Source organism: Trichophyton benhamiae, assembly GCF_000151125.1.
Source record: "Trichophyton benhamiae CBS 112371 chromosome Unknown contig00269.3, whole genome shotgun sequence".
NCBI lineage: Eukaryota > Fungi > Ascomycota > Eurotiomycetes > Onygenales > Arthrodermataceae > Trichophyton > Trichophyton benhamiae.
The window spans coordinates 251,875-277,614 of NW_003315092.1; the positions used below are offsets into that span (position 1 = coordinate 251,875).

Here is a 25,740-nt window from a genome sequence, read left to right on the forward strand (position 1 = left end):
CGTGAAGCGGAGAGTAAACAATGCCCACCCATCATATTGCACCTCTAGCACCCACAGGTTAGCCGAGAAGCTCCTTCACTCTCCCCCAGATCCTCGCCTCCAGCGCGGGGTTTGACAGAGTTTTTGGCCATCATAACCCCGGTTCAACCTTCTTATGCCCTGCAACGAACGCCGATGCAAGGTTGTGAGCCGTAATTGCGAGTAATTTTTACATAATATATGCTCCGCTGCCGAAAAATCTTCCAAGGAATGAGATGGTTATACCCGGTGGAAAGCTGCGGAAGAAAAGGAGACAGCGCTGAAGCCTTGCCAGCACAAATATCTTTCAGGCAGATGGAATTGAATCCGTGCATTCCCTTGGGACCTTAACCCTGATCCTTTTCAGAGTCTAGACAGATCTGAAGCTAAAGACAGAATGGCGTCCCCTTTTTACCGAAACGAAGGCTTGAACATCTTCACACCCCTATCCCTTCTACCGCCAGCTGTTTAGAAAAAAAAAAAAAAATCTTACTTTGAAATGTCAAAGCACTGGTGAGTAAAAAAGGTAACCTGAGCGAAGATTATCGTTCGTCTTGGGTACCAAGATGCCGACAAGGGGAGGATTTGGGCAGGAAGCAAGGCGTTCGATCAACACTGATAAAAAGAGCAGCCAAAGAAAGGATGGTCGCGAATTAACGAGAATGCTTCACTCAGAGAAGAGAACGAGCACTCCTTGTCGTAATCGTATAGCCAACTATCGGTTAGCAGGATGACGTTTCAGAGCATGCATACTCGATGTGCCACAGGACGTTATCTGATCCTCTTGTGCCGAACAGAGACACCTCCTCTTTGAGTTTACTACAGCCAATCCGGGAAATTCACAAGACCCTTTGATGTCGCCAGCGCCACCACCAGACGGTGCATTGGACAGCTAATTGGTCGTCAGCAAAGGCAAAATGAAAAGAAGAAGCAGTCACCAAGACCAAGACAACGGGAAGAGGCAAGACAAGAAAAAGTCACCAAAGGCGCCCGTGCAACGGGACGAACAGAGTTGTTCGTCGATTTGGGCCGAAGGGGGCTGTAGTACGAAAAGGCAAAAGGTGTCTAAAAGAATACTATCGAGTGGGCTGGCGGCTCCAAGCCCTCCTGGTGCCTCGCGGGCCGATATCATGCTTTCTGGGCTTTGCCAATCGCAATGCGTTGACCTCCTCCATCGGGATCGCATATCGTACACACCTCTCTCTCTCTCCACAAAGTTAGTTGACTAGTTAGTTAGTTATCTAGCCTATTTGGCAAGAACGCCGTGTGGCTTTAAAAGCAAATATAACATGCTTAGGACGATTCTGGAATATTGCCTTAAATAGCTACTCCGTAGTTAGCCAGAAGTAAAATACTCGTAAATCAAGGACGCCTTCGACGCCTTCTGTGCATATACGTTCCATCGCCAAAATAGTTGCTTATGATGGAGAAGGTGTGATGTCGTGTCTACCAATATCATTTTAATCCCTGCATTGGGGGCGTTGAATGAATATCAACTCTCCTTTCTCCATAACTAATTATTAATTGAAGCTAGGTAGGCAATATTCAACCCCCATCCCGGATTCACTTTGCAGCCCCCGTATGTTCGAGCCTCCCATGTCGCCAAGTTTGATGGACTTGGTACCACATTCGCGTTGCTCTGCAGACAACGCCGATAGAGCACCTCAGCCACCTTCAGATGCTCGGTTAACCGCCAGGGACACGCCTTCGGGGCTTATTCTTATACTGGAAGCTTCGCCACAAAGTTTAGTTACCGGGAGTTTCGTTTCGATCGTCTTTCCACATATGTCAGGTTTGTTCAACTATGTATGGAGTACTCCATACATCCAGGGGATAGATAACTGGAAGGGCCAAGATACAATACGTACTGCGTAATTGCCGGTGGAAGTATGCTTATACTGGTTGTTGACATGAACCACTGGACCAACGAGGATTTGCCTTCTATCGATCCTTTTGAGTAGGTGTACTCGTATATTCCGTGATAGAATTGAGATACCAGCTGGAAATCTCCATGACAGTACTCCGTAGCTTCAGGAGAACTTCTAGTGCGCGGTATAAATCAACCCAAACCCACGAATCCTTGGGTCAAAATCTACAAAGGTTGGGGTAATACAAAGGTCTAGCAACATTGATACAATACAGCAATGGGAGACCAATTGCTCCATTTACCTCGCAAATATCCTGAGCAGATCATGAGAGGTGGAGTCTATTATGTTCTCTCAAGGTGAAGTTCTTCATATGCCGAGAACCAGGGATAGTAAGGATCTAGCACTTGTGTCTTATTATTTGGTCCTTGGAGTTTAACACTTACCAGCCATATAAGCTGGGTGTCTATGAGGGCAAGCATGTCCCATCAGATGCGATGCGAGCCGTATAGTGGAATAGGCGCCATAAGCGGGTTCGGCGATTAACGATGTATATCGCTCATTCGAAATCTGATTTGAGTCTGACCGGGTAGTATTACTTTTCCTTATTGCACTGCAGGGACGAAAGAGCCAGCGAACAAAAAGGACTATCCATTAAGTATAGAATGGGTTATTTTGGGAGATTATAACCTTAGCCGCCTTAAAACCTTGCTAAGCAGGCCAGATATATACACCGTTTGCCTTAGCACGACTGCTAAGACCCCGATTTACGAGGTACGAGGTACTTTGTATGCATTGAACCAGACTTTGCAATTAATGGAAGTCCTGTTGGATGGCTTCTTGCCCCTCTCGCCGGGCACTGGGGGTAGTTCGAGGCGTAGTCACATGCGGGTATTTGTATATACGGAAGAAACGAGCAGATATCATCCCCTGTCCTGTTCATGTATTGGCGGGCTATCGTCCCGCAACCGTAACCTTCAGCTATGTTTATGGAGGGGGAGGAGTTGGAAGAGGAGCAAGAGATCTTCTCCCAGCTGGCCTCCCGAGCCCCCATTTTAGATGAGTTCGGTGGAGAGACAGGTTGAAAAGAAAAGAAAAAAAAGAAGAAGGAAAAAAGTATGAAAGGGATAAATTGATCTGCACGGGGATTGCCACCTGTGCAAGAAAACAAAAATAAAAGTAAAATAAAAAGCCCATTTTGAGATATATTATATGCTTTTTCGTTTCTTTTTCTTTTTCCCTTTCATTATTTTGCTTTTTCCCACTTCGTTATCTGTTTATTTCTCTGACGTTGTTTCTTTGGGGGGGAGACAGTGGTACATAGAGTTGGCAGGTAGGAGGTGATCTCTCAAGTTGGGCCTGCAGCCAAACAAACCAAAGAAGATGGCGCGGCTCCGTTCCGTGGGAAACTTGGACTTGATGTACTCCGTATAGGAATGGAGTACTCCGTACCTCACCGAGGTCCTGGATGCTGGATACAAGCCATGTACCCAACTTGGAGGTATCGTCCGGCCCATCAGACTTTTTTGTTCGTATGCAAGGGAAGCATACCAAGGATACACAGCATAAACCTCGAACCATCAGCTTCCATGTGAAGCAGAACACGCGGAAGATGCACAATAATGATGGTGGGAAGTCAAGAATAGCCTTGGAATGTCTTGTACGGAGTATCTGTCAAGCAAAAAGCCATTTCCTGAGAAAGCGATGGCGAAAAAGCATGCTTAACTGGAGAAATGGCTCTTTATGGTGATAGATTCCGCGGCTGTCTGCGAGGTGCGTCGTTAGTGATCGAAGATCTCTGGAGATATGCAGACATCTAGTATAAAAAAAAATAATAAGGATACGAAAAGGGTCCTTGATTCCGTCACACGACAGACGCCGACGGGTTGTGTTGTGAGCTGGGGAAGAAGGCAGAAGAAGGGTGGGCAAGGGGATAGGAAAAAAAAAAAAAGGAAGAACGGGTGAGTGACGAAGGACATGGATGTATTAGTTGCTTCGTTTTCGTTTCTCGATCATATCGATACAATGATGGCACGATATGATATATTAACGATAACGATGATGATGACGATGACGATGCGCAGGAGGTATAGTTTGATGTATGTCAACCGTCCATCGGACTGGCTAAGCTCTGAGCCTCCCCTCTGCCAGCCAGAAGGCAAACTCCACTCTCGTCCCTCACCTCACCAGGAGTGAGGGAGAAAAGAGAAGGAGAACGACATCTCCAGCCCTCCCTCCCTCCCTGGCGCAGCTCCACCGAACCTTGAGACTTGCAGGACATAGTTGCTCCATCCAAACAAGCAGCGCGTACTCCGTAAGCCATGGACCAGCCAGCCCAAGCCCAGCGAGCCGGCCGCACCATCCGTGCTCCTCCGCCTCTCTCTCTCTCTCTCTCTCTCTCTCGAGGCAATATACTTACACCTTACACTTGCCCTAGTTGGTCTGTTGCAAAAGGCAAGCGATGTGATGAGACAGGCTTCGGAGATGATGGAGGTTGAAGTTCAGGGGAATTCCCTTCTCCTTCAGGCGGGCCTCCCTCCCTCCCCCAGGGGTCATGGACCCGGACAACGTTCAAGCTCTGGCTTTCAGAGATGCTTATCATGTCAACTCAACTCTCCTTCGCCAGAGAGACACGATCGAAGGACGGGCGAAAAGGGAGAAGAAGAAAAGAAAAAAGCAACAAGGAAGAAAAAGGTTGCAGAAAACCGTCGCTAATTTTAATAATTGGCTTTCTTAATTCGACGGGAGGGCTAGCCTTTGCGCTAGTAGCAAGTCAGTAGGAGATCTCTCTCTCTCTCAAGAGGAGATACCGAGGATATATTATTATTTTGCACCAGACAAGCAGGACGAAGGAGGGAAGAAGGTGATGGATGGGCCAGCCGGGTGGACGTGATTTAACTAGTTAGCTACTCTGCTAGTAACTAGTATTCCAACGCCACCGGAAATAAGGATCGCAGAGGGCAACCAGCGAGAGCGAGAGCGAGAGGAAGAGAAGAAGAAGAACGACCGAACCGACCGCGGACCAGCGTATCTGCCCGTTCTTCGTAAGTACGAGTAGTATGTAGAAGAGAGTGGGCGATGAAACAGATGCATCGTTTCACTTCTCTTTCTGAGCAAGCTCGCCAGGGGGATCCCAGCACCTGCAGCAGCCAGCAGAAACTGCCCGTAAGGAACCCGAGAGAGCGAGACAGCGAGAACAGCGTGAGAGAGAGAGAGAGAGGGACCCAAGTCTTGCAACGCTTGCAACGGCACCAGAACAGCCTGGCCGGACAGGGACAGCCAAAGAGGAGCCAGAGGATGAGCCGGGGGCTGCATCCGGACGGGGCCCTTGGTCATCGTATCGAAAGGGCTCTCTTTGCTCTGCATCCGGACCCTCGTCCTTAATGTCTGCTCAACTATAGCCTTAATAATAACATTATATCGAAGCTCTGTCTCTCTCTCTCTCTTGGTCTGGGAAGACGACGATGGCGCTACCGAAGACGAGCGGGCCGCGTGCCAAACCACGCCATCGTTCCCTTTAATCTGCTAGCCGTTGTCTATCTCTGTCTCTGTCGCTCTCTGTCTCTCTCTGTCTCTCTCTCTGCGCTGGGTGCCGGAGGAAGGGGGAGAAACGAAGGGGGGGTCCCCATGCAGGGCGTGGGGAGGCCGGCCACGTTTTTTGCTGGGCAGAGCCGGGGCTGCGATAATACGATAGAGAGGATCATAATATATGTCGTCTCTGCTAGTGCTCCTCCACCGTTGCTGGCTGGCTGGCTGGCTGGTGGTTGTGGTGGTGGTGGTGATGTCAAAAGAGAGAGAGAGAGAGAGATAGCTGGTGGCGTCTAAGTGAAGTAGAAGTAACTCGCAAGTACTGACTGAATACCTGTTGATACGGAGTGCCTGCACGGCTTCACTCCCGCTGTCGAGCTGAGCAGCCGAGATCTAGTTGATACGTCGTCCCTGAGGCGCATCTCGCAACGTCTCCTGCTCCATCTTGCTGCCATCCATCCATCACTAAGTGTTAACATATACTCAGAGTATCAACTGCAGCCATCCCAGGCCAAACAAACCTTGAACGGGCCCAAACCTCTTCTCTCTCTCTCTCTCTCCATCCGCTCTTTGCTTTTCTCTCTTTTTTTTTGCTTCTTCTTCTTCAGGCTCGTTTCTTTTTCTGCTGCTTCTCTGACTTCTTCTTCTTATTCTTATTCTGCTGCTGCTGCTGCTGCACATCCCTGGGGCTTGTCCGGCCGGCCCCATCCCCATCCCATCATCGCATCGCATTTCGCAGGCCCTTGGGAACGCTACTCGACGGCTCCAGCAACGCCCGAACCATCCTTTCCACCTTACTTACTTATTTTATAATCTATTTGTTTATTCATACTCTTATAAAGTGCACAGGACTGCCCTCGCCCGGAGCCCTCCGCCTGTATCCTGCATCTGCTTCATCTGCTTCTTCTTCTTCTTCTTCTTCTTCTTCTTCTTCTTCTCCTCCTCCTCCTCCTCCTTCTCCGCTCTCGAAAAAGACGAGGCTGTCCCGTCCGATAGTTAGTTCGCTGCTGCGCTTGTCTCGTATACAGCCTTCCCGCCCGCCGAACGCTGCCACCTCGAAACCACCGGAGGATTTAACAAAAGGGAACGGACGAAGACGAGAGAGCCAGGGAAAAAGACAGCGAGTGCGAGAGAGTCCGAGATCGAGACTGGTTCATGGTGTATTCCTGTCCCGGCGTCCGCATCCTGGTTGTGTGTTCTCTGTGCTACGAGCCGGAGTCCCAGCATCTCGCGGGCTGCCCCCGAAGTTGGCCTGCAACTTGACTCCAGCATAAAACTGCATTCTTTTTTTTTAATTGCACCGATACGATACGACGTTTTTACCTGGTAGGCGCTGGCGTTTTGAGAGCGAAAGAGAGACCCGGAGACACAAAGAGGAAAACGAGGGCCTCGAGGAGCTTGCGCATCGTTTGCTAACTGTTGCTGTCTTTTCGTCGTAGAGGCCGGCACCATGGGCTGCATGAACTCGAAGGACATCAGCCCGGAGATGAAGGAGCAGGGGAAGCACAGCGCCGCCATAGACAAGGTCATCCGGGCAGACAAGAAGAAGTACGACAGGACGGTCAAGATACTGCTGCTCGGTGCGTATACAGCTGTCTACCTACCTACCTACCTACCTATCTACCTGGCGCAGCTAGCTAACCAGCACCCACAGGCGCTGGAGAGTCCGGCAAGTCGACCATCATCAAGCAGATGCGCATCATTCACTCCGGCGGATTCCCTATAGACGAGCGCCGGCAGACTCGGGCGGTCATCTACTCCAACATGATTGTCGCCTTCAAGCTGCTCATCGAGATAATGGAAGCCGAGAACATAAGCTTCGAGCATGAAGCTACGGAGGTATGCATGAATGACGATATAAGCTCGTGTCGTCCGGTTCCCTTTGTTTTGGTTCTTTGTTTGACTATTGCATATACATATATATATATATCCTACCTATGCCGAGCTAGCTCAGAACTAACGGCTAATTCCATTCACCAATCTAGCCCCTCGCCCACTTCATCCAGACCAGCGAAGCAGACGTCGAGTGCGATGAAGCCTTCACCGATATCAAAGTGCGGGAGGCCGTCAAGACAATGTGGGAGGATGCCGGCGTCCAGAAGGCTGTCGCCCGAGGCCACGAGTTCGCCCTCCACGATAACCTCCACTAGTAAGTTGGGCACGAATCTCTCTCTCTCTAACAATAGCCATTCTATTCTGCCTTTTTTTTTACTTTTTGATTTTGAAACTAGCTATTCTGACGGATTGCGGCAGCTACTTCAACTCGCTGGACCGGATATTCACGCCTGGCTGGCTGCCAAACAACCAGGACATGCTGCATTCCCGGCTACGGACTACCGGAATCACCGAGACCCTCTTCGAGCTCGGCCAGATTAACTTCCGCATGATGGATGTTGGCGGCCAGCGGTCGGAGCGTAAGAAATGGATCCATTGCTTCGAAGGCGTACAGTGTCTGCTGTTTATGGTAGCCCTATCCGGCTACGACCAGTGTCTAGTGGAGGACCAGACTGCTGTAAGTCGGCCGGACCGTTCTTTCAAAGAAAAAAAAAAAGCTACCGTGACAACGGCTAACCAGTTAACTTAACCCCCACAGAACCAAATGCATGAAGCTATGATGCTCTTCGAATCTCTTGTCAACGGCGAATGGTTCAAACGCAAGCCCGTCATCCTCTTCCTCAACAAGATCGATCTCTTCAAGGAGAAACTCGCCATATCGCCTGTCTCCAAACACTTCCCGGACTACAGCGGGCGAGACGGTGACTTCGAGGCCTCTGCAAAGTACTTCGCCGACAGGTTCAGAGGCATCACTCGTGTCCCCGAACGAGAGATATACACCCACTACACTAACGCAACTGATACCACCCTCCTAAAGGCCACCATGGACTCCGTGCAGGACATGATCATACAGAAGAACTTGAACAACCTGATCTTATGAAGGTTAAACTGACGACAATCAAACATGCCTGATATACTTGGCCTGCCTGTTCGAAGCTTCCTCCTTCCAGGCCTCGACAATATCGACGTACGACTCTTAACCGCCAGCCACACTCACCCAACTTGCGAACTCCCATCAGCCAACCAATCTACACAAAAACTACCAAAAGCAACAACTCTTGATTCGGTTTCGGTGACTACATTTTATTCTCAGTCCAGCTTACTACCCCCCCCCCCCCCCCCCCCCCCAACAACTAGTGTTTCCTTCCCAATAAATAAAATATTCCGCAAGTTTTAACCCCCAGGCGACCCCTCAACTATGACCCCCAGAAGGCCCGATATGATACCAGATATGTTAATTGTCGTCAGCTCTTCCCCCGGCTGCTGTGACGAGGCTGGAATTCCTCGGAAGAGATCTCTACCCTCTCTCTCACACACACATAAACTCGTCACTATATCCCAAAATTCCAAAAAAAAAAAGTGAACACTATTTCCTTTTATACCTCTCTGCTTTTGTCTTGTTTTTATCGTCCCCGCTTTATGTATGATGGTTGGTCTGTTTATGTTGCTGCTCTCCCTTTTCTTTTTCTTTTTCTGTTTCTTTTTTTTCTTTACTCTTGCCTACTCCACGGATCTTACCAATGCTTCAAACGTGCTACAGGACCATACGAGCGCTCTCTTTCTTTTGACATTTGACCGGTTGGAAAATCTCTTTTTGATCTGTGTTGCTATATATCCCCTTCTCGTCCACATTGCCCAGTTCCATCTCATTCTCCTTATGTGTTTCTTTTACTGTTTCTTTCCCCTCTTTTTTGCCCTCTTTCACCTCTATCTATCTGCCCAGGTCAGTCACCATCTATCCCCCGACCTGAATTTCCTACTCCTTGCCCCTTTCCTTTTTCTACTACCGCACCTTTTTACGAGACATCTGATATAGACAAAAGTCTACCCGTCGCCAACTCAACCAGCCAACCTGGCAGCCGTTATACTCGATAGTTCTTGGAGACAAACTGATCTATTTCATATCACACTCCCACCTGCGTCTCTTGCTGCTTCGTCGTTTTTTTGTCTATATGCCCTGCTACATACGTCCTCTTTTGATCTCCTACTGTTTCTGGCAGACCAGCCACTCAGTTGAAAATAGCTATATAGTAATGAACAGTTATCAGTCACCTGCTCGTCCATCTTACCCCTATTCTACTGTCTATCATCTGCTCTCATCATCTGTATACTTAGTCCAGCTCCAGCTCCAGCTCTAGTCCCGGGCGCTTTCATAGGTATAAAAATACCCACGTGACCATGACTAAGCATCGCGGCTTGTGACCGAACTTTCCATGCAAGAACTTCAAGTTGATCTTTTCGCTGCGAGCCGAAGGCAGAGCAAAGCAAAGCAAAGCATAGCAAAAGCAGTTCAACGACTTCCCGAACCTCGCACTGGTGTCTTCTAGCCCTCGGATTCGGGTTCTAGTGCTGCACAAGCCTGGCTCTTTTCACTCCCTCCCGCCTCCTCTGCCTGCGCTGGCTCTCCGGCTGGTGTTGAACGGCATCATGATCACCTCCTCTGTGCGCCGGGCGGCGTTGCCATCAACGGCCTCTCTACCGTCTCGAGCAGTGCTCCTGGCCGTTTCCTCGAGCAGTCCTGCTCCTGGCCCTACCAGTGGGAACCCTCCGTACCGCCATCAGCGTCGATACTCGTCCTCCAAGCCCCCTGTGCCTCCCAGTGACGGGTCCAGAGGCATCGATCCGCCCACCCAGACGCCGGCAAAGAGTGTCAGCAGCGGGCCATCGAGCAAAAAGGACGTAGAGAAGAGAGAAGGCCGATCGTCCAAGAAGCGTGCGGGAAAGGATGGCGAGACGGCAAAGTCCAAGCAGGCCAGCTCGTTGAAGTTGCCGAGTGTACCCTCTACCCAGCACCTGCATCCTCACGGTAAGGAAGCTCACACTCGGCCTTGAAAAATGAAAAAAATAAAACCCACCAGATGTGTGTAGCTTGCTCTGTAACTGACACTGATATTTTTTTTAGATGTCCACGTAGCTTCGTTCTTCTCTATCCACCGACCCATGTCAATAACCACTTCCGTACCTCCAAATAATAACGACAGCAAAACCTTCTCGGCCATCTTCTCTCCCAAGAAACAGGCTGCCGCAAGGCAGAAGGACGTGATATACACCCTTTCCTCCGCCGTTAACGCAATCGAGCAGAACCTCCCCGGTCAAAATCAGGCATCTGCCGAGGATATTGACTTCAGGAACGCCATCTCACAAGCTTCCTCCATCCACGCGGAGTCAGATGTCACCCATCTCGATGGCGTGCCCACCCAGGAACTACGAGCGTCCATTCAAGAGTTCGCTAAGCGCCTACGACCATTCAACCCACCTCCAGCCCCTACACCAATGGACGGGACTCTCGAAAGCATCGCAGGAACGGAATCTGGTGCAGACAAGGCCAGCTCCACACAGTCTGCCTCTGAAGCCGAGCCCAGCGAACAGACCTTTTCCACCGTTCTGACTATTCGTGAAAGCCGCAATGCAGATGGCCGCAAGTCGTACGAGGCATATGCTTCTCCCTTCGTCCGCATAGATGATATGGAGGCCCCCTCCGCCCAGGGTGAGTCATCCATCTACCAGGACCAAGAGACTAGTGACCGTTCCGTCTCGGAACCAAAGCAAAGCTTCCTCCAGCGAATGGTTATTAGGCAACTACAGTGGGAACGGTCCCAGGGCCAACGTCAGCGTGAGCGGATGTATACTATCAGCGTCAAGAGACAACGGAAGCTAAAGATGAAGAAGCACAAGCACAAGAAGCTGCTGAAAAAGACACGGACCCTCAGAAGGAAACTGGATAAAAACTAGAAACTCTCTTGTTTCCGGTTTTTTGTTCTTCTCTTGTGTCCTCGTTATATTTGTTTACCCCCCCCCCCCCCCCCCACGCCAGGTATCATTGCATATAATCGGTCTTTGGCCCCGTCTCCTTTGTTGCTTCTTCGTTACACCTTGTTTTTTCCTCTCTAGTTGACTTCCTATCTACTTATGCATATTATGTGTGTACCTTTTTTTTTTATATATCCGGCGTTCTTATCTCATTTTGATTCGAATGTCTTAGATAGTTCTCATCCATCCCATCATCTCCCATCTTAGATCATGCTGTTCTTTCGCTCGTCTAGGTAGCTTTTTTTTCAGCTTTTTCGACCATTTTCTACGTACATACACTTCAGGGAATGAAGAGCACATACAGATGATCACTCTTTCTAATCTTACTGGTATCAAACACCAACAGAGGTAGGAAGATGGAATTGCAGGTATGGTAGGAATCCCCGCTTTATAACCGCTATCTGTTATGATACAATTATCCGCACTACTGGTAAAGAGACGAAACGACAACTCTTAAAACATAACGAAATAACGTGAATACATGCGAAAAAAAAGTATAAGGAAATGGGGATTAGGATAGTAGATAACTAAGATGATGTTGACATTGAAACGGGATAGCTTGGTTTTCGGCTGCGTTTGTATCCAAATAGAGGTTCGATATCGGCTGGGACAGTGGGTCACGGAGCGATAGTCGATGATGGCGTTAACTTATATACCTTGTCGTAACTCCCTCCATCTTCTACCACACTGCCTGATGCCCTGTATTCGTCAAAGGGAGTTACGACTTAAAGATGCTCGTCGATGATATTTTCTGACTGCTCCCATTTAGCAGGTAGCTTCAAGACTGGCACGGGAGTTCATCAATAGAGCAACGATAAGGCCGTAAAGACCTAGTTAAATTGTTAACCAACAACGGCTTTTAGGAACAAGAGGGAAAAGTTATTAAAGGAAGATACTCACCCAAAACTTCAGCGAAAATGAGAATAAGAATCATACCGACGAAAAGTCGGGGCTGTTGGGCAGTTCCACGGACACCAGCATCACCAACGATACCAATGGCGAAGCTGCAGTACATAAAAAATACCCAGTTAGCATATAAACACGAAATCTCAACGCATCGTACCAAAGAGGTGAAGAACATACCCAGCAGCAAGACCGGCAAGACCGACAGCAAGACCAGCACCAAGCTGGACGAATCCAGTGTATAGTGGCAGGTTTTGCTTCAAGTCGTTGGCAATCAAGACAGACACGACCAATCCGTAAATACCAATAATACCAGCCATGACAATGGGGACAATGTCTACATCGTCGTCGTCAGTAAAGCTTATACACCAATACACCCGACTATACGCGCCGGATGAAGGACAAAACCGTACTCTTAACAATCATATCAGGTCTGAGAACGAGAGTGGAGCAAATGCCAACACCAGCCTTAGCAGTGCCATAGGCAGCGCCGAAGCAGGTGAAAATGATGGCGGAAGAGCATCCTAGCGCACCGAAGAAGGGCTATATGATATTAACGATATGTCAGCGTTTGATTGATGAAGTCTGATGGCGTCGTTTCGCATTCATGTGTATGAGCTGGATGCAAGCTCCCAGAATCGACGTTCGCCTGCGGTTTCGCGGACGACAACAACAGGTAATGGATTTTAACTAACCGCATATACGGGGCTATAAACACGTATCAAATAACATGATTAGCAAGATATCAACTATATTTAGACCGCTTTTCGGGTAATAGTAAGAGGAAAGGCGCTGGTCCTAAGACGCTCGTAACGAGCCAGGCAACTCACCAAAGATCGGTAGACATGTTGACGGCGGTGGGAAAGAGAGCTTCCGTAGGGGAGGTATTGGAGCTAGGAGAGAGGATAGAGACTGATAAAGCAACGATTCTCGAGACGGGCGAGGTGAGTCGAGGATTAATGCGAGATGGCGAGTTGTTTTCCTGCTTGACCCTTACAAGATGTTGTTAAGCTGAGGTTTGACTTTTGGGTCGTTGCTGGGAGATGCCAAGCGTCACGTGTGTATTATGCTGAGTCAGCTCTTACAGGAGCTCGATTGCCGATATAAAAAAGACGGTAGAACGGACCTGAATGTTGATATAGATGATTATGATATTTAGATGTTCTATTGTACATGTCTATAGTGTTACATTCTAAAGAAAGGCTCTTCAGACGGTATTTCAACTACCAGCCTCGCACCAGGGGTGTCAATTTTGGTGCCTGAGGCTTGGACCCGATCTCCCGTCAAATCACCCGCTGTCCTAGCATAGACCATAGATTTCTCGGAGGAAGCTCCGAACTTATTAGCCTCGACAATAATGTCATCTAGCTTCTTAGAACCATTCTGAAGCATCTCGCTGGGCAACGAGGCAGGAGCGTCAGTAGGAGCAGGTAGGACAGAGAAGTCCAAAACAGTAGTGTCTTTTGCAGTGTCTTTATGCATGGCCGAAGACTCCGATTGCAAAGTTGCCTTGGCTAGCTTATTATCCAAAGAAGCAACAAAGAACTGCACGATGTCGCCGGTCGTCACAACCTCCCGTAATGGACTCATCATCAATCCGTCAACGTCTGTGAATTTAGGTGTGTTCTCCAGCACGTTGAACAGAATGGCATCGTCACTATGCTTCTCAGAAACATCCTCGTCGAATATTTCGTGTATAGAGACAAGATTGGATATTGGCTCCTCGTCGTCATATGAGTACTCGGGATCAAGAGAGAGCAGGCCTTTCTTCTTGCCCCATCCACCTCCACCGCTCATCACACGGTAAAGTCGTGAACCCCTTTTCAGGGAAGCCGATATATCAATGCTGCTGCCAGATGGAGATCCAATATGGGTTCGCGCTATGCTCTTAGGCGTCACCATAGCCCACACAGCTAGTCTCTGACTCTCGAGTTTGTGGTCTTGAATATACTGTGGTATAGCCTTTTCTAGCTCTGCAGATGCTGGGACATCGTTCTTTAAACTCGACTCCTTGGAAACAGTCTTGAGTATATTACCCATACATTCTGCGACTATCCTGGGCTCGGTGACAGGATGCAACGGTGCGTCAAGAGACTTGAGCGTTGACTTCGTCCGTAGTTCAACCCTACATGTCCGAATGTCACGTCTATCCGTAATCCGAGGAACATCTTCAATAGACTCTGTAGACTTCCATCTCGATGCATGCATTGTATACGGCCTACCAGTGGTGAAAAGCGTGTTGGCCATGGGCATTCCAACTTCAAGCTCCGTACTTGTTGACGGGTCGCGGATAGAAATCGAGAGCTTCGGCTCAATATGAGAAGGGGAGATATTCTCGATGCCTCTTTGAGGCACTAGTTTTCCCGATATAGCGCCCCAGTTGACAATCGCCAGCGACAGTCCTTCCATACCATTATGTTTAATGTTGGTAGGGACAGGTAGTTTATCCACAACCGCTTCCACTGAGCATATTTCGAGGTTCTCGGCTGCAGCAGCTTCTCGGAAGCAGTGATGTAGTAACTTCGGGATGAATGTATGATCTTTTTCTAGCCATTGGGCAAATGCTGGTGTAACGAGGAGGAGAGGAACATGGCTGTCGGGATGGAGTTGGGAGCTGAATGAGGGGAGTTTTGATAGAATACTATCCGGGGTCTGCTTATCATTAGGCACAAAGAAAACGAAGAGTGCACGGGTAGTACATACCACTGCAGATGGGTTTGGAGTTAGCAACGTAGCAGAGCCTAGTATATTCCATTGGATATTGCCTATGCGTAGGGTCTGTCGTGTGGTAGCTGGAGCTGCCGTCTGAGAGAACCGGGCTATGTGTCGACCTTGCCGTGGGATTTCACTGATCGGCCGCCATGTTGTTGGCCCCCAACAGCATCGCAGGAAGGCTGACATGGACACGATGCCTCGAGGGAGGTAAAGGCCTACATATAAACGGGAGGAATGGAGCCTTTCCATCCATCTACATATTAAAAGTTGAGTTTTGTCACGAAATCTTTTGGAGATAGAAAGCCTTGGCGAGAAAGCTTGGCATTTTCATCGATGTTCAGCAAAGTACCAAACAAGCTTGGACGAAAATGCAAGATGCAACCCCATGCTCGTCTTTCACCCACTACCCACAATAAATCCCGAGGAGTTGGCTCAGATATATGCCCCTTTCTTTCTACCTTTAGCTAACTATTAAAATCCAACAGTACCGAATCTCACTCGTCCCGTGTGATCATCACTCGTACGCGCTTCGTTCCGTTCTTTGGGCACGGGACAAATCGATCATAATATACCTCTACATCCTCCTTTGTGCACTGAAACAACCTCATTCTACCCCCAAGGCGCCTGATCAGCAGTCCAATACCCATGTAGAGTTCTGCATGTGCTAAGCTGTTTGTTAGTAGCAAACGTGTTAGCAAGCGAGGCTAAGAACAAAGAGTTTGTGTGAATATTTTCGCTGAACATACTTGATTCCAAGACATTGTCGGCTGCCCTTTGAGAAATTTAACAAGAACTCATCTAGCCTCCTATGGCGTTTGCCATGTTCATCGAGCCATCTCTCCGGCCTAAAAGTGTAAGGGTCTGGAAAGATGTCCGGATTGAGATGTACCAAGACAGCAGTCATTCCGACCGGCGTCCCCTTTGGAATATCAAACTCCACCCACTCAGTGGTTTTAGCAGAATTAGCATACCGACTTCCATGTTTCGGTGCCTTGAAATGCATGGGCCCAACCGGATTGATGCGCTGCAATCTTGTGCTTAAGCCGTATGAGAGACGGAAGCCTTCGGATATTACTGCATTTAAATATGGAATGTTCTCGAGCTCAGTCCAACTCACGCGTTGGTTAGGATCGGGTATAGCAACGCTTAACTCCTGCCGTAGCCTGGACAGGATCTCCGGGTTGTCAAGGATATAGAAAAGAGTAGCTGTTAATGCCCATGCAGTGGTCTCTGTCCCGGCGCCAACAACAAGTTGGCCTTCCTGCCAAATCCGATTGAGCCGCTTCTCTTCCTCAGGCAAAGGGCCGGTGAGTAGCTCATAAAAGATTGTACGGGATGCAGATTCTGGCTTTTCCCCCCGAGCAATTTTAGCCTTCTCATTAGCAAGCTCTACGCGCATGTCCTGCTGGAACTTGGCGTACTCTGCTGCTTGTGAGCTGATGTATCGTAGCAGACACTGTGGCAAGGCATTTATGGTGGGTAAGATCCATGGAAACTGCTTCTGCCATACTGCTATGAGACTCCCGGCAGAGATGGCATCGTGAATATTTGGCTCAAAGGTAGGGGAGTCAAGGAAATTGTAGCTTTTGGCGAAGGCGTACTCGGTAACGACATCGGTCGTCATGCAGCTAAAGGCCGTGGTCAGGGTAACTGGTCCTATAGTCTCTGCATGTCTCTCAAGCTGGCTTGCTAGTTTCTCAACCTTTTGCTGGATGATAGGCTCTAATTTAGTGATGGCGGCCTTTGAGAAGAAATGACTTAGAGCATTGCGGCGTAGACGATGCAGGTCATGGCCGGGGGTACCCCCTACACTATCACGAAGCCCAAACTGGGCGCTGTAAAAGGGGTATTTGTCTCGCCGTTTACCTGGGCCGGAATATAGCTCACTGATAAAACCAGGGTCGTTTACGTGCAGTTCATCCGGACTGATGCGAACAATGGGTCCGTACTTTTCGTGCATGCGCTGGATCTCAAAGGTATAACGTCCCTTCCGGATACCATCGTGGAAGAACTCGTACCAGACGGAGAGAGCAGCGATCTTGGGCCCCGGGTATCCAGCCAGAGGATGTAGGAACAGCCGGTAGACGGCAAGGGAGATCAAGTATAGCAGGAAGACCGTACCCAATGCCGTAACCGGGTACTCCGTCGCTAGCTTCAGCGTGTTTGCTAAGACAGAAGTCGTCATGTTGACTTGCTATGTGTGTCTCTGGTGGAAATGGGGTAGGTCAAAACTGAGCCGTGCGCAAGGCAGCTTGTCTGGCTATTTATCCCTTTTTCCATGCCTTAGTTGGGTGTTGGGGTTTTTTTTTCCCTCTCTTTCTAAGCCATGGGAGAGATATATACCTTCACCGTCATAGCTTGATCTTTCAGTCCAGATTCGAGGGAATTAAATCATGGTCTTCCCCCAATCAGTCGCTTCCTGGTAAATCCAGCGCCATGTGTAACTAGTCCGGGGCCAATGATTCGCTGTCACTTGCATGTACAGCTGCTGGGATTTCTTTGTTCCATCCTTGCTGCTCTCAGGCCTCGCGACCACTATATTCCATCGTCACCCTGGTAATCCCTCTCTCTCTCGAGGGGGGGGAGGTTCTTCCAAGGAAGTCCGACAGCTTGGGACGGCCTATTTTTGAGAAAAGGATGCCAGGTATCTGTCTGCGCCGATGTCCTCCCATCGAGAAAACACGCATGCTGATTGCATTACGCATGGACCAGGTTGACGGATACGCTGGGTCTCAGCTGTATAAGTTATCTGTGTATCCAGTGGTTCCGTATGGCTGATAACTCGACAAGCTGGGTATCCGGTGCTGACTTGCGAGTTGAGTCCGGTCTTCCTCGCACAACCAGTAGTTGCATAGTTTAGTTGACTCCTGACATAGTGTCAAGAAACACCATCTCTTCTGATAACCTAGACCACGCGCGATAATAGTGTATCTAGACGAAGAGCAAGGACATGACCGTTATCCAACTGTATCATCCATCTGGCCAGGCAGAGGAATAAAGAGCAATCGTGTTTATTCCAACCTTATAACGGTCGACAATGAATGGAGGCTGCCAACCATCCTTTGGCCCGCCCGGCGCCTAGCTCACGTGAGCGGAAGTCGGAACATCAGACTCCGCCTAAACGGTTAAGGTAGCCGCGGCCGGCAGTCCCGGAAGCTGGGCAAGTGAGAGTTTGTAAGTAAGGAAAGAGCGAGTTGAACTTGTTCCAGTAGTTTGTTAAAGGTGTTATTGGTATTATTATTATTATTATTACATCAGCAACATCAGAGAGATGGCGCCTGACAGCCTGACAGCCAGGCCAGGCACAAGCTCAGCGCTCAGCCCTTTGTCGACCCAGAGGTCGGACATCCGGCTCGCAGCCTTAAAAGCAGGACAGGGCTGGAGAATCAGACGTCAGAGGCCCGCCGTCATGTGGCAGCCATATAGTGGCTTCGGCGCCGTTGGCTTAGCGAGGAGACCCCGTTACTATGAATACACTCTATTGTTACTGCGCATCAACCCGCTCCCCATGCTCGACGAATGGCCTGACGCCCGCCTTGTTTTGGTTGCTTGGAACTGACGAGAAGCGACGCTGCGAGCTGAAGCTGAAAGATGACGTAACCCGGCGAGGGGTCGATCATTACGCAAGAGCCCCCGCGACCTGGAGGTACCTCCTTGTACACACAAATTCTGCAGTAGCCGAAAGTACCTCGAGGTCACGCCTTATCTAGCAGAGCAAAGTTGGGCAAGCCCGCTTCGGCTTAGCGTCTTGCTGCGCGGCCGCTGGTTGGCCAGCTCTGCTGACTCATTAAAGCTTCCTGTGTTTTTGCTCTTGCTTTCTCGCAGGGCCCGAAAGCCGCTGCCTGGCTTTTTCCCTGGTTGAGCCCAGCGCGCGCGCGAGAGAGACGAACTAGCTTTTTTGTTCACTAACTGAACTAGCTTAAATACCTGCTTGTCCGACGCTTCCCTTTCTTCCTCCTCCTTCCTCCCCCCCCCAAAAGCATTCTCTCTCCTCCGTCGACGCTCTCTCGTTTTACTGCCATCCATCCGTCTGCTCTCTGGCATCCAGTGCAGCCGCTATCAACATCAAGTTCTGCGTCTCTTGCTCCCTAGATACTCTCGCTCGTCCAAGATGGCCTTTACCGCTTCGTAAGTCGCTGTTCTCCCCTCTGTTTTGCTTTTTCAAGCTTGAGACGACGACTGACCTCTTCTGCCTCAACAGCGACATCTGCAAGATCATCCTTGCTATCATCCTCCCGCCAATCGGTGTCTTCCTCGAGAGAGGCTGCGGTGCTGATCTCTTGATCAATATCTGTTTGACCATCCTCGGATACATCCCTGGTATCATCCATGCTCTGTCAGTATCCCTCTTGTCCGAGTCAAGGAAGCATCAACAACGACAACATAAAACCAAGCATAAAACTAACACGAACATAATAGATACATCATTCTCAAGTATTAGAGTCTGTCGTCTGAGATCGGGCTCTGAGTGAAACTCGTCGCGGCCTCATCTTCACGGTGGATCCAGATGACCAGTTCGATTGATGCATGCATGTCTTGACAAACTTGGATACGACAGACAAGCAGCTCCATCTACCGTCAAAACATGACACGAAGGATGTCCGCGAACAAAAGAGAGCCTCTCTCGGCCCAACTCTTTCGGCAACTTGGTGTTATACCACGGTCTTATTATTAATTAAATGCTTGATAACCCCCCTTAACCCTCTCGTTAATGACGTTTAATAATACCACATCACAACAACAACAAAAAAAAAAGAACGAAAAAAGACAAGAAAAGGAAAAAAAAAAAAAAAAAAAATAAACGAGAGAGACTGGACCCCAGGATCTCTCCTCTTCCGGATGCTAGTGATGGATTTGATTTGATTTTTTTTTTCCCCTTCACTCTTGCTCTTTTGTTATACCCTCTCTATGGTTTCCCCTTCCCCCCCAATGATACCACGCCTCATGTTGTACATTGCTGTTCACTCGGTTTTGTTCATGTCTCTTGGAAGGGATCAATCTGGTTGTCTTGAAATCGGTTTTTCACCTTTCATTCTCTCTTATTCTGTTTACTTGGCCCGTCCATCGTCTTCCACCCTCTGTTTAGGCGTGTCTGGTTTCGCCTTTGTGAACCCTATTCAGAATCAAGTATCATAGAAAAGAAAGAAAAGAAAATCAAGGAGATCCCTTTTCTAACCTTTTTTCCCTTTTTTTTTATTCATCTCCCTCTTCATCTACTTGCCGCTTGCCGACTTTTCTCACTTGAGACCTGGGAGCTGTCTCCTCTTCCTATCTCAAACGGCGGTGCCCACATGTATATGTCGGAGGATGTAAGATGTTCGTGTCTTGTCCATCCCTGGCGCCAACCCTCGGGAGGTGCCCCAATCAGGAGTAGTAATAGACTTTTCCAACGGCCATACTCTACTTAGGTCATATTTCGTAAATACGGGTAGCAGCTCTTCTTCTGCTGTCGATGGCAGCAAGATAGGCAACGTGACTACGCTCGAGTGAGTGAGATGCGGTATATAATAACAATAACTTCCCCCCCGTGATACTTATTCATCTACATATACGAGAGATATTGAGATCGACGACGGGGATGACATGCATCTCATCTCATCTCATCTAACTTCATCTCTGGTTCAGGCACATTACATACTCAAGTTCCTTGCAGTTCGTTCCCTTTTGCTCTCTCGTACCTGACCTATCTCCGAACCATGGGTCCAAGTCTAAGAGGCATGGCATGGGGCTCTTCCGTTCCACCGAAACTGTCAAAGCAAAAAAAAACAGAGTTGTCATGGCATGGCATGGCAAGAGGCGGGTAATTCCCAAATAATATCTCCAATTTAAAGAGAGCAAAAAAAAAAAACGAGTCCACTAAACGATGGAGAATCCTCGTTAAAAAAGCAACTACATGATCAGCCGGGAAGGATATGCAAGGCCGTCCACTTGGTTCGTCGTTAGCTGGCCAACTCTCCTTTTCTCCGGGAGCACCGTGGTGAATCAAGTCGACCAGACGATGTTATCTTTCTTATCCCCCGCAGTGACACTGACGCTTCGACAACAGCTTGCTCGGCGTTAGGGAAGGATTAAGAGTAAACCGTACGGAGTATCTAACTGCGAGCTACCTAACTGCGGTTCCGGTCGAACCGATGGTTGAGAAGTTGACATCTCTTGGAAAGCTACGGAGTATCCTAGTTAGGTACGGAGTACTTTAGTCACTTTTACCACTTTCACGCTCCGTATATCAAAGTCTCCCTCCAGGCCCGTGCGACAACCACAGGCTAAGCGAGAAGAAGACGAAGCCGAAGCCGACGATGGAGGAAAGACGAGAGAGGAGAACTTGGTCCAGGCTAAACTAGCTGGGCTGTTAGTGAGTCTGCGGCGAGGGACAGAGATCGTGTCCCGTCCGTGATATCAGGCAGCCAGCCAGAGTCAATCGATCGATCATTTAGCGACAGAGCGAACCGCCAAGCGGGAAAGGAAAAGAAAAAAAAAAGGACAGATAAAAAAAGAAAAGAAAAAAGCAAAGACGAAGCGTCAGAGAGGCATCGCGGCGGCTGTCGATGGCCTTTTCCTGATGGACTGGGAGGGAAGACGAAACACTCTGCGCTCCGCCCTGCATGTATCATTGCTCAGTCCACGACACAATTTAACACGACCCCAGGACACGGCGTCACGAAGGGGCCAGTTCTGTTTTTAGCACCCCAGCCCCCGAGTCAGCAGTCGAGACAAGGCCACCTCATCATCTCATCTTTTCTTCTGCCTGCCTGCCTGCCTGCCTGTCTCCTCTGGTTCGCTTGTGCTCGCATCCGCGCCTTATTCGACTAAGCCCCGGGCCCAGTGTTCATCCATCCACCTTGCAAGCCGCCCACCCTCAACCGTCCTGACTCCTGCACGACATCGTGGACACCCAAGGCTCAGGCTCGTGTGATAACGATAACTAACGCACCACGCCCTCTCCCCCTACTGCGTACTGGGCTTTTTCCCTCCTGGCTTCCCTCCCCTGGGCTGCCTGTCAAGCGTCTTTGGCTGGGAGCTCGTCTCAATATAAAGCAAACCGTCGCGCAACCACGTGACTCTAGCGACCTCCTTAATAACACGAAATGGAGACGTTTCAGCGCTTAGCTAGCAGAGCGAGACAACCAACGACCAACGACAGCGAGGAGCAAAAAGGTACGCCGACGGAGCAAGCAAAGAGCACGTCGGAGCTTCGTCCTGCTTTCATCCAATCCACGGTCTCCGCTGGCCTTTTAGAGTGGTTTCACCACTGCACCACTTAGCACCGGAGCTTACTTTCTGGCCATGCAGAATATGGGTAGTCCTCCCTCCCTCCCTCTCACACTCTCACACTCTCGCTCTCTCTCTCTCTCGCTTTCTCTACACGGCACCAGGGAATGTGAAAAGCAGAGCCTGCCTTGGCCTACTGAACCTTTTCAGGTGATGTGCGGGCAGAGATGGTCTTTCCACTGATCCGTACGGATCATGCAAGGTGGGATAGTTTGTTAGTACTCAACTATCCGGCTTGCTTGCGTTCTTTTGCTGGCTCTGCTGTTGCCCACCTGCCGCCTGGACATCCACTTGAGTTAGTTAACCGCCCCGGGCTGGTTGACTTTATCAGCCCCTTGCAGCTGCAGCTACGGGGCATCCCTGCTTGGTTGGCAGTGTGGGACACACACACATACTCTCTCTCTCTCTCTCTCTCTCTTCGTTCTTGACGGAGGTTGACCCTCTCCGTCGTATTTTCTTTTTCCGCCTTTTTTTTTCTCTCTCGTTCCTTTTGCCTTTCCGGGGGTGGTTCATGTATCATGGCCGTTTCCGATGAGGGCAAGTTAATTAGTATGAAAACCACTCCCATGGCCTTCATATGATGGCCGTCTTGGCCTCATTTCTCCGTCCTGCAAAAGCTCTTCTTCTCCTCTCTTCTCTTCTCTCTTCCGGGTCTTACTCTTACTTCTTACTTCTCATTCTCTCTCTACATCTCTCTTTCTTTTCCATATACATACTAATATTCTGTTTCTCTTTCATTTATACCACCTACCTTCTCCACAGGGACCATACATTCTTTACTCCCTTTTTTTCCCCCCTTCTTAATCGTTTCATAATTCAACTGGGATTCTGGACGCGTGGAGAGTAATAATACATATGGTATATACGGAGTACCTCACAGCACTGATTAACGTGTGAGTAATCGCATCAGTGCTGGGTCCGGTGCAGCAAAAAGCCAGCCCATATATTTTTTTCCCTTCAGCCCCTTGGGTTAATCAACAACTTACCAACTACAACCCCCAAAATACGCCGGGCTGATAGGACGTTTACGCGGGACGTGGATGACTATGCAGCGGAATCTCTGGAGTTTGCATCTGCGGTCACATTAAGATGCCAGCCTATCCCGCTGTGCCGGTAGCAAACAGTTTGTTGACTTTCCTATCCGCCGCCTCTGCCGCCGCAGCCACAATTACTAGCATCATCACTACGACTAGGAGCTCGTCATTATCTTCATCGTCACCTTCAGTCTTCTCTAACCTGCGCCAGAACCTGGAACTGGACCTTGGCCGGAAGTATAAGCAAGTGCAGGCACGTAATCAAACACCAAAGTTACTCAGCAAAAATGTTCCAGCGTGTGCTCTGCCCTGTCTCGAGGCCTTCATATCATCAGAGAAACCTTGGGAAGGGTGTCCAGAACCTCTCGATGTCAACTGTCTTTGCAAATCCAGATCAACGACGGGATACACTGTTGCGGAAGCCGCCTTGCGTTGTGTTGCTGAAAACTGCCCAAACTCCGAAGTAGAGCAGCACGCAGTCTACGCTATATGCTCCGGCGTTGAAGGTGCCCTGCCAAATACCCATACCGTGATAGGGATATCCTCAACTGCCGCTCCTAAACCAAGTTCAATGACTCCTCAACCTCCGACCATGACCTCCGCAGCACCCAAGGAGCCTGCCCCAGCTCCTCCAAATCCGACTCCTCCAACTCCAGCACCAGCACCACCTCCGCCAGTATCAGATACAACCATGTCCATGATGGCAACATCGACACAAATGTCTCTACCGCAGATCACAACCTTACCCATGACTTCAGTGACCCGAAGTGGTATACCAGGTGTAGGTATTCCAACGGACACAATCGACTTCACCTTCGTCTACTCGTCAGAAACAGGGTCGGCATCAGCTACTGGCGAGCCAGGCGCTGGAGCCAACTCGAACCAGCTAGTCGGCCTCTACGTTGGTGGTGGAATTGCCATGGCATCTCTCATTACACTTGTACTATTCTTTATCTTCCTAAGCAGGCGCAGACGGAGAGCCAAACAGGGGCAGGAGAGCGAAAAGGGACAGCAAGGGCGGTATCATAATATCGATCGTGCCATGAGTGATTCGAGAACTACGCCTGCCTTGAGCCTATCGAAATCTTCTTCTAACAATAGGAGTATATCGTCTCGACCACGAACATTGCTACCTATCGATATGATGCCATGCTCGGTTGCATATCTTCATCGGTCTACTAGGGACTTGGAAAATGAGTACGCAAGCTCTAGAGGGCATAGCGCGGCCTCGCAACGAACACAATCAGACCTATTGCCGGACAACCCTCACAACGGCAGTTCAGCTGGCTCTCGCGGAGCAGAGAGAGAACGTGTTCACAGTCCGTTTGGAGACGCCTGTAGCAACCGGGGGCCTTCACCCAAGAGCATATCGCAGTCGGTGGTTGATCCACTCCGCAGCGCGTCCTCGCTCAACTACAGCCCGGCATTGGTGCAAGCCAACCAGAGATCCACTCAGAGCCCACACAGCTTCAATAGTGGGTTTGGATATGCTACCAACAGTCCTAACCGAAGCCAGAGTCTATCCCCTGATTCTAGGTTCCTAGCTGTGCCGTCGAAAGTTCACGCCGCTCAGGGACGAAGTCCGACAAACTCCAGGGACCAATTCCAACCGTCTATGACCAGCCACTTGGCTGCTCCTTCATACAACCCCGAACCGTTTTCATCCAGGAGCATACACTCATACACTAGCCATATACCACGCCAGCTCAGTCCCGTGCGAGAAGTGCCCAGCACTGGGCCCCCCAGTTCAGCGGGCACACCCGATATCCCGCAACCTGCATATTACCGCTCAGGGCACCTATCCGCCTACGCTGAGAGTGACGACGCTAGCGAAATGTCCGTCCAAACCTACTCCAAGCTTGTCCCTCCACCCCTATCAACCCACAACATAGTCCCAGGCAACTACCTCACCGAAGCGTTACCTGACCACTCCCCAACCCTCCCCAAGGCCATGCTCGCCGGCTCCGTGTCCTCATGTTGTTCTACACCGCGAAGCAGCATAGAACACAACCCAAATAACCTCCGTCACCAAACGTCAACGGCATCAAGCAAGAAGCCAAGCAGCCTTCTCGTCAAACGCCGAGGGGAGGAGGTAGCGGGTAAAATGGGCAATGAAATCACGCTTCCTGCAAAAATACAACGGCCAATCGAGATTGAACATGATCAAATTCATGAAGATGACGACAACAATTCTATCCGCTCGTCCTCGTCGCTGTCTCGCTCGAATAGCAACGCACTCTCTCGTTCGAATACTCTTTCCCGTCGCATGCACGATAATACCGCTGCACCCACCGCATCCTCTTCAAAGGGGTACAATAAAGTGACACCATCAAAGCGCGGCGGGGATATGTACCTCAGCATCGAATAATATCCCTCCCTTTCCACCGACATGGTTACTCAAGTTTAGCTCCTTTTTAGCCCTTCTGACTTTTACCTCTTCTTTCTAACTATCACTACTTCTCCTTTTCTTACTTGGTTACGCATGGGTGGCGCTCTTTGACTTTTCATTTTTTTTTTGATTCTACACTTCTTCTCATTTCTCA

General features: G+C 49.5%; 9 protein-coding genes across 9 annotated transcripts; 4 read left to right on the forward strand and 5 right to left on the reverse strand.

The window, feature by feature from the left end:
* Window positions 1–4,437: 4,437 nt before the first annotated feature.
* ARB_01767 (uncharacterized protein) lies at window positions 4,438–5,708 on the forward strand (the record flags this gene model as incomplete). Its single annotated transcript, XM_003011965.1, has 5 exons — window positions 4,438–4,577; window positions 4,653–4,772; window positions 4,809–4,927; window positions 5,010–5,220; window positions 5,285–5,708. 5 exons carry the CDS (start codon window positions 4,438–4,440, stop codon window positions 5,706–5,708), a joined length of 1,014 nt encoding a protein of 337 aa, XP_003012011.1.
* A 307-nt stretch (window positions 5,709–6,015) lies between these two features.
* Window positions 6,016–6,817, reverse strand: ARB_01768 (uncharacterized protein; the record flags this gene model as incomplete). Its single annotated transcript, XM_003011966.1, has 3 exons — window positions 6,016–6,084; window positions 6,244–6,559; window positions 6,735–6,817. 3 exons carry the CDS (start codon window positions 6,815–6,817, stop codon window positions 6,016–6,018), a joined length of 468 nt encoding a protein of 155 aa, XP_003012012.1.
* A 53-nt stretch (window positions 6,818–6,870) lies between these two features.
* ARB_01769 (uncharacterized protein) lies at window positions 6,871–8,346 on the forward strand (the record flags this gene model as incomplete). Its single annotated transcript, XM_003011967.1, has 5 exons — window positions 6,871–6,991; window positions 7,057–7,250; window positions 7,397–7,560; window positions 7,665–7,923; window positions 8,005–8,346. 5 exons carry the CDS (start codon window positions 6,871–6,873, stop codon window positions 8,344–8,346), a joined length of 1,080 nt encoding a protein of 359 aa, XP_003012013.1.
* A 1,547-nt stretch (window positions 8,347–9,893) lies between these two features.
* ARB_01770 (uncharacterized protein) lies at window positions 9,894–11,198 on the forward strand (the record flags this gene model as incomplete). Its single annotated transcript, XM_003011968.1, has 2 exons — window positions 9,894–10,272; window positions 10,369–11,198. The coding sequence occupies 2 exons, from the start codon at window positions 9,894–9,896 to the stop codon at window positions 11,196–11,198; spliced, it is 1,209 nt and encodes a 402-aa protein (XP_003012014.1).
* An 803-nt stretch (window positions 11,199–12,001) lies between these two features.
* ARB_01771 (vacuolar ATPase proteolipid subunit c, putative) lies at window positions 12,002–12,499 on the reverse strand (the record flags this gene model as incomplete). Its single annotated transcript, XM_003011969.1, has 3 exons — window positions 12,002–12,060; window positions 12,177–12,280; window positions 12,360–12,499. The coding sequence occupies 3 exons, from the start codon at window positions 12,497–12,499 to the stop codon at window positions 12,002–12,004; spliced, it is 303 nt and encodes a 100-aa protein (XP_003012015.1).
* Window positions 12,500–13,364: 865 nt separating this feature from the next.
* On the reverse strand, window positions 13,365–15,147 carry ARB_01772 (uncharacterized protein; the record flags this gene model as incomplete). Its single annotated transcript, XM_003011970.1, has 2 exons — window positions 13,365–14,998; window positions 15,114–15,147. The coding sequence occupies 2 exons, from the start codon at window positions 15,145–15,147 to the stop codon at window positions 13,365–13,367; spliced, it is 1,668 nt and encodes a 555-aa protein (XP_003012016.1).
* Window positions 15,148–15,585: 438 nt separating this feature from the next.
* On the reverse strand, window positions 15,586–17,079 carry ARB_01773 (cytochrome P450 oxidoreductase, putative; the record flags this gene model as incomplete). The annotated part of the gene is made up of 1 exon (XM_003011971.1): window positions 15,586–17,079. The coding sequence occupies one exon, from the start codon at window positions 17,077–17,079 to the stop codon at window positions 15,586–15,588; it is 1,494 nt and encodes a 497-aa protein (XP_003012017.1).
* A 1,827-nt stretch (window positions 17,080–18,906) lies between these two features.
* On the reverse strand, window positions 18,907–19,225 carry ARB_01774 (uncharacterized protein; the record flags this gene model as incomplete). Its single annotated transcript, XM_003011972.1, has 2 exons — window positions 18,907–18,982; window positions 19,017–19,225. The coding sequence occupies 2 exons, from the start codon at window positions 19,223–19,225 to the stop codon at window positions 18,907–18,909; spliced, it is 285 nt and encodes a 94-aa protein (XP_003012018.1).
* A 4,027-nt stretch (window positions 19,226–23,252) lies between these two features.
* Window positions 23,253–25,565, forward strand: ARB_01775 (uncharacterized protein; the record flags this gene model as incomplete). The annotated part of the gene is made up of 1 exon (XM_003011973.1): window positions 23,253–25,565. One exon carries the CDS (start codon window positions 23,253–23,255, stop codon window positions 25,563–25,565), a length of 2,313 nt encoding a protein of 770 aa, XP_003012019.1.
* Between the last annotated feature and the right edge of the window lie 175 nt (window positions 25,566–25,740).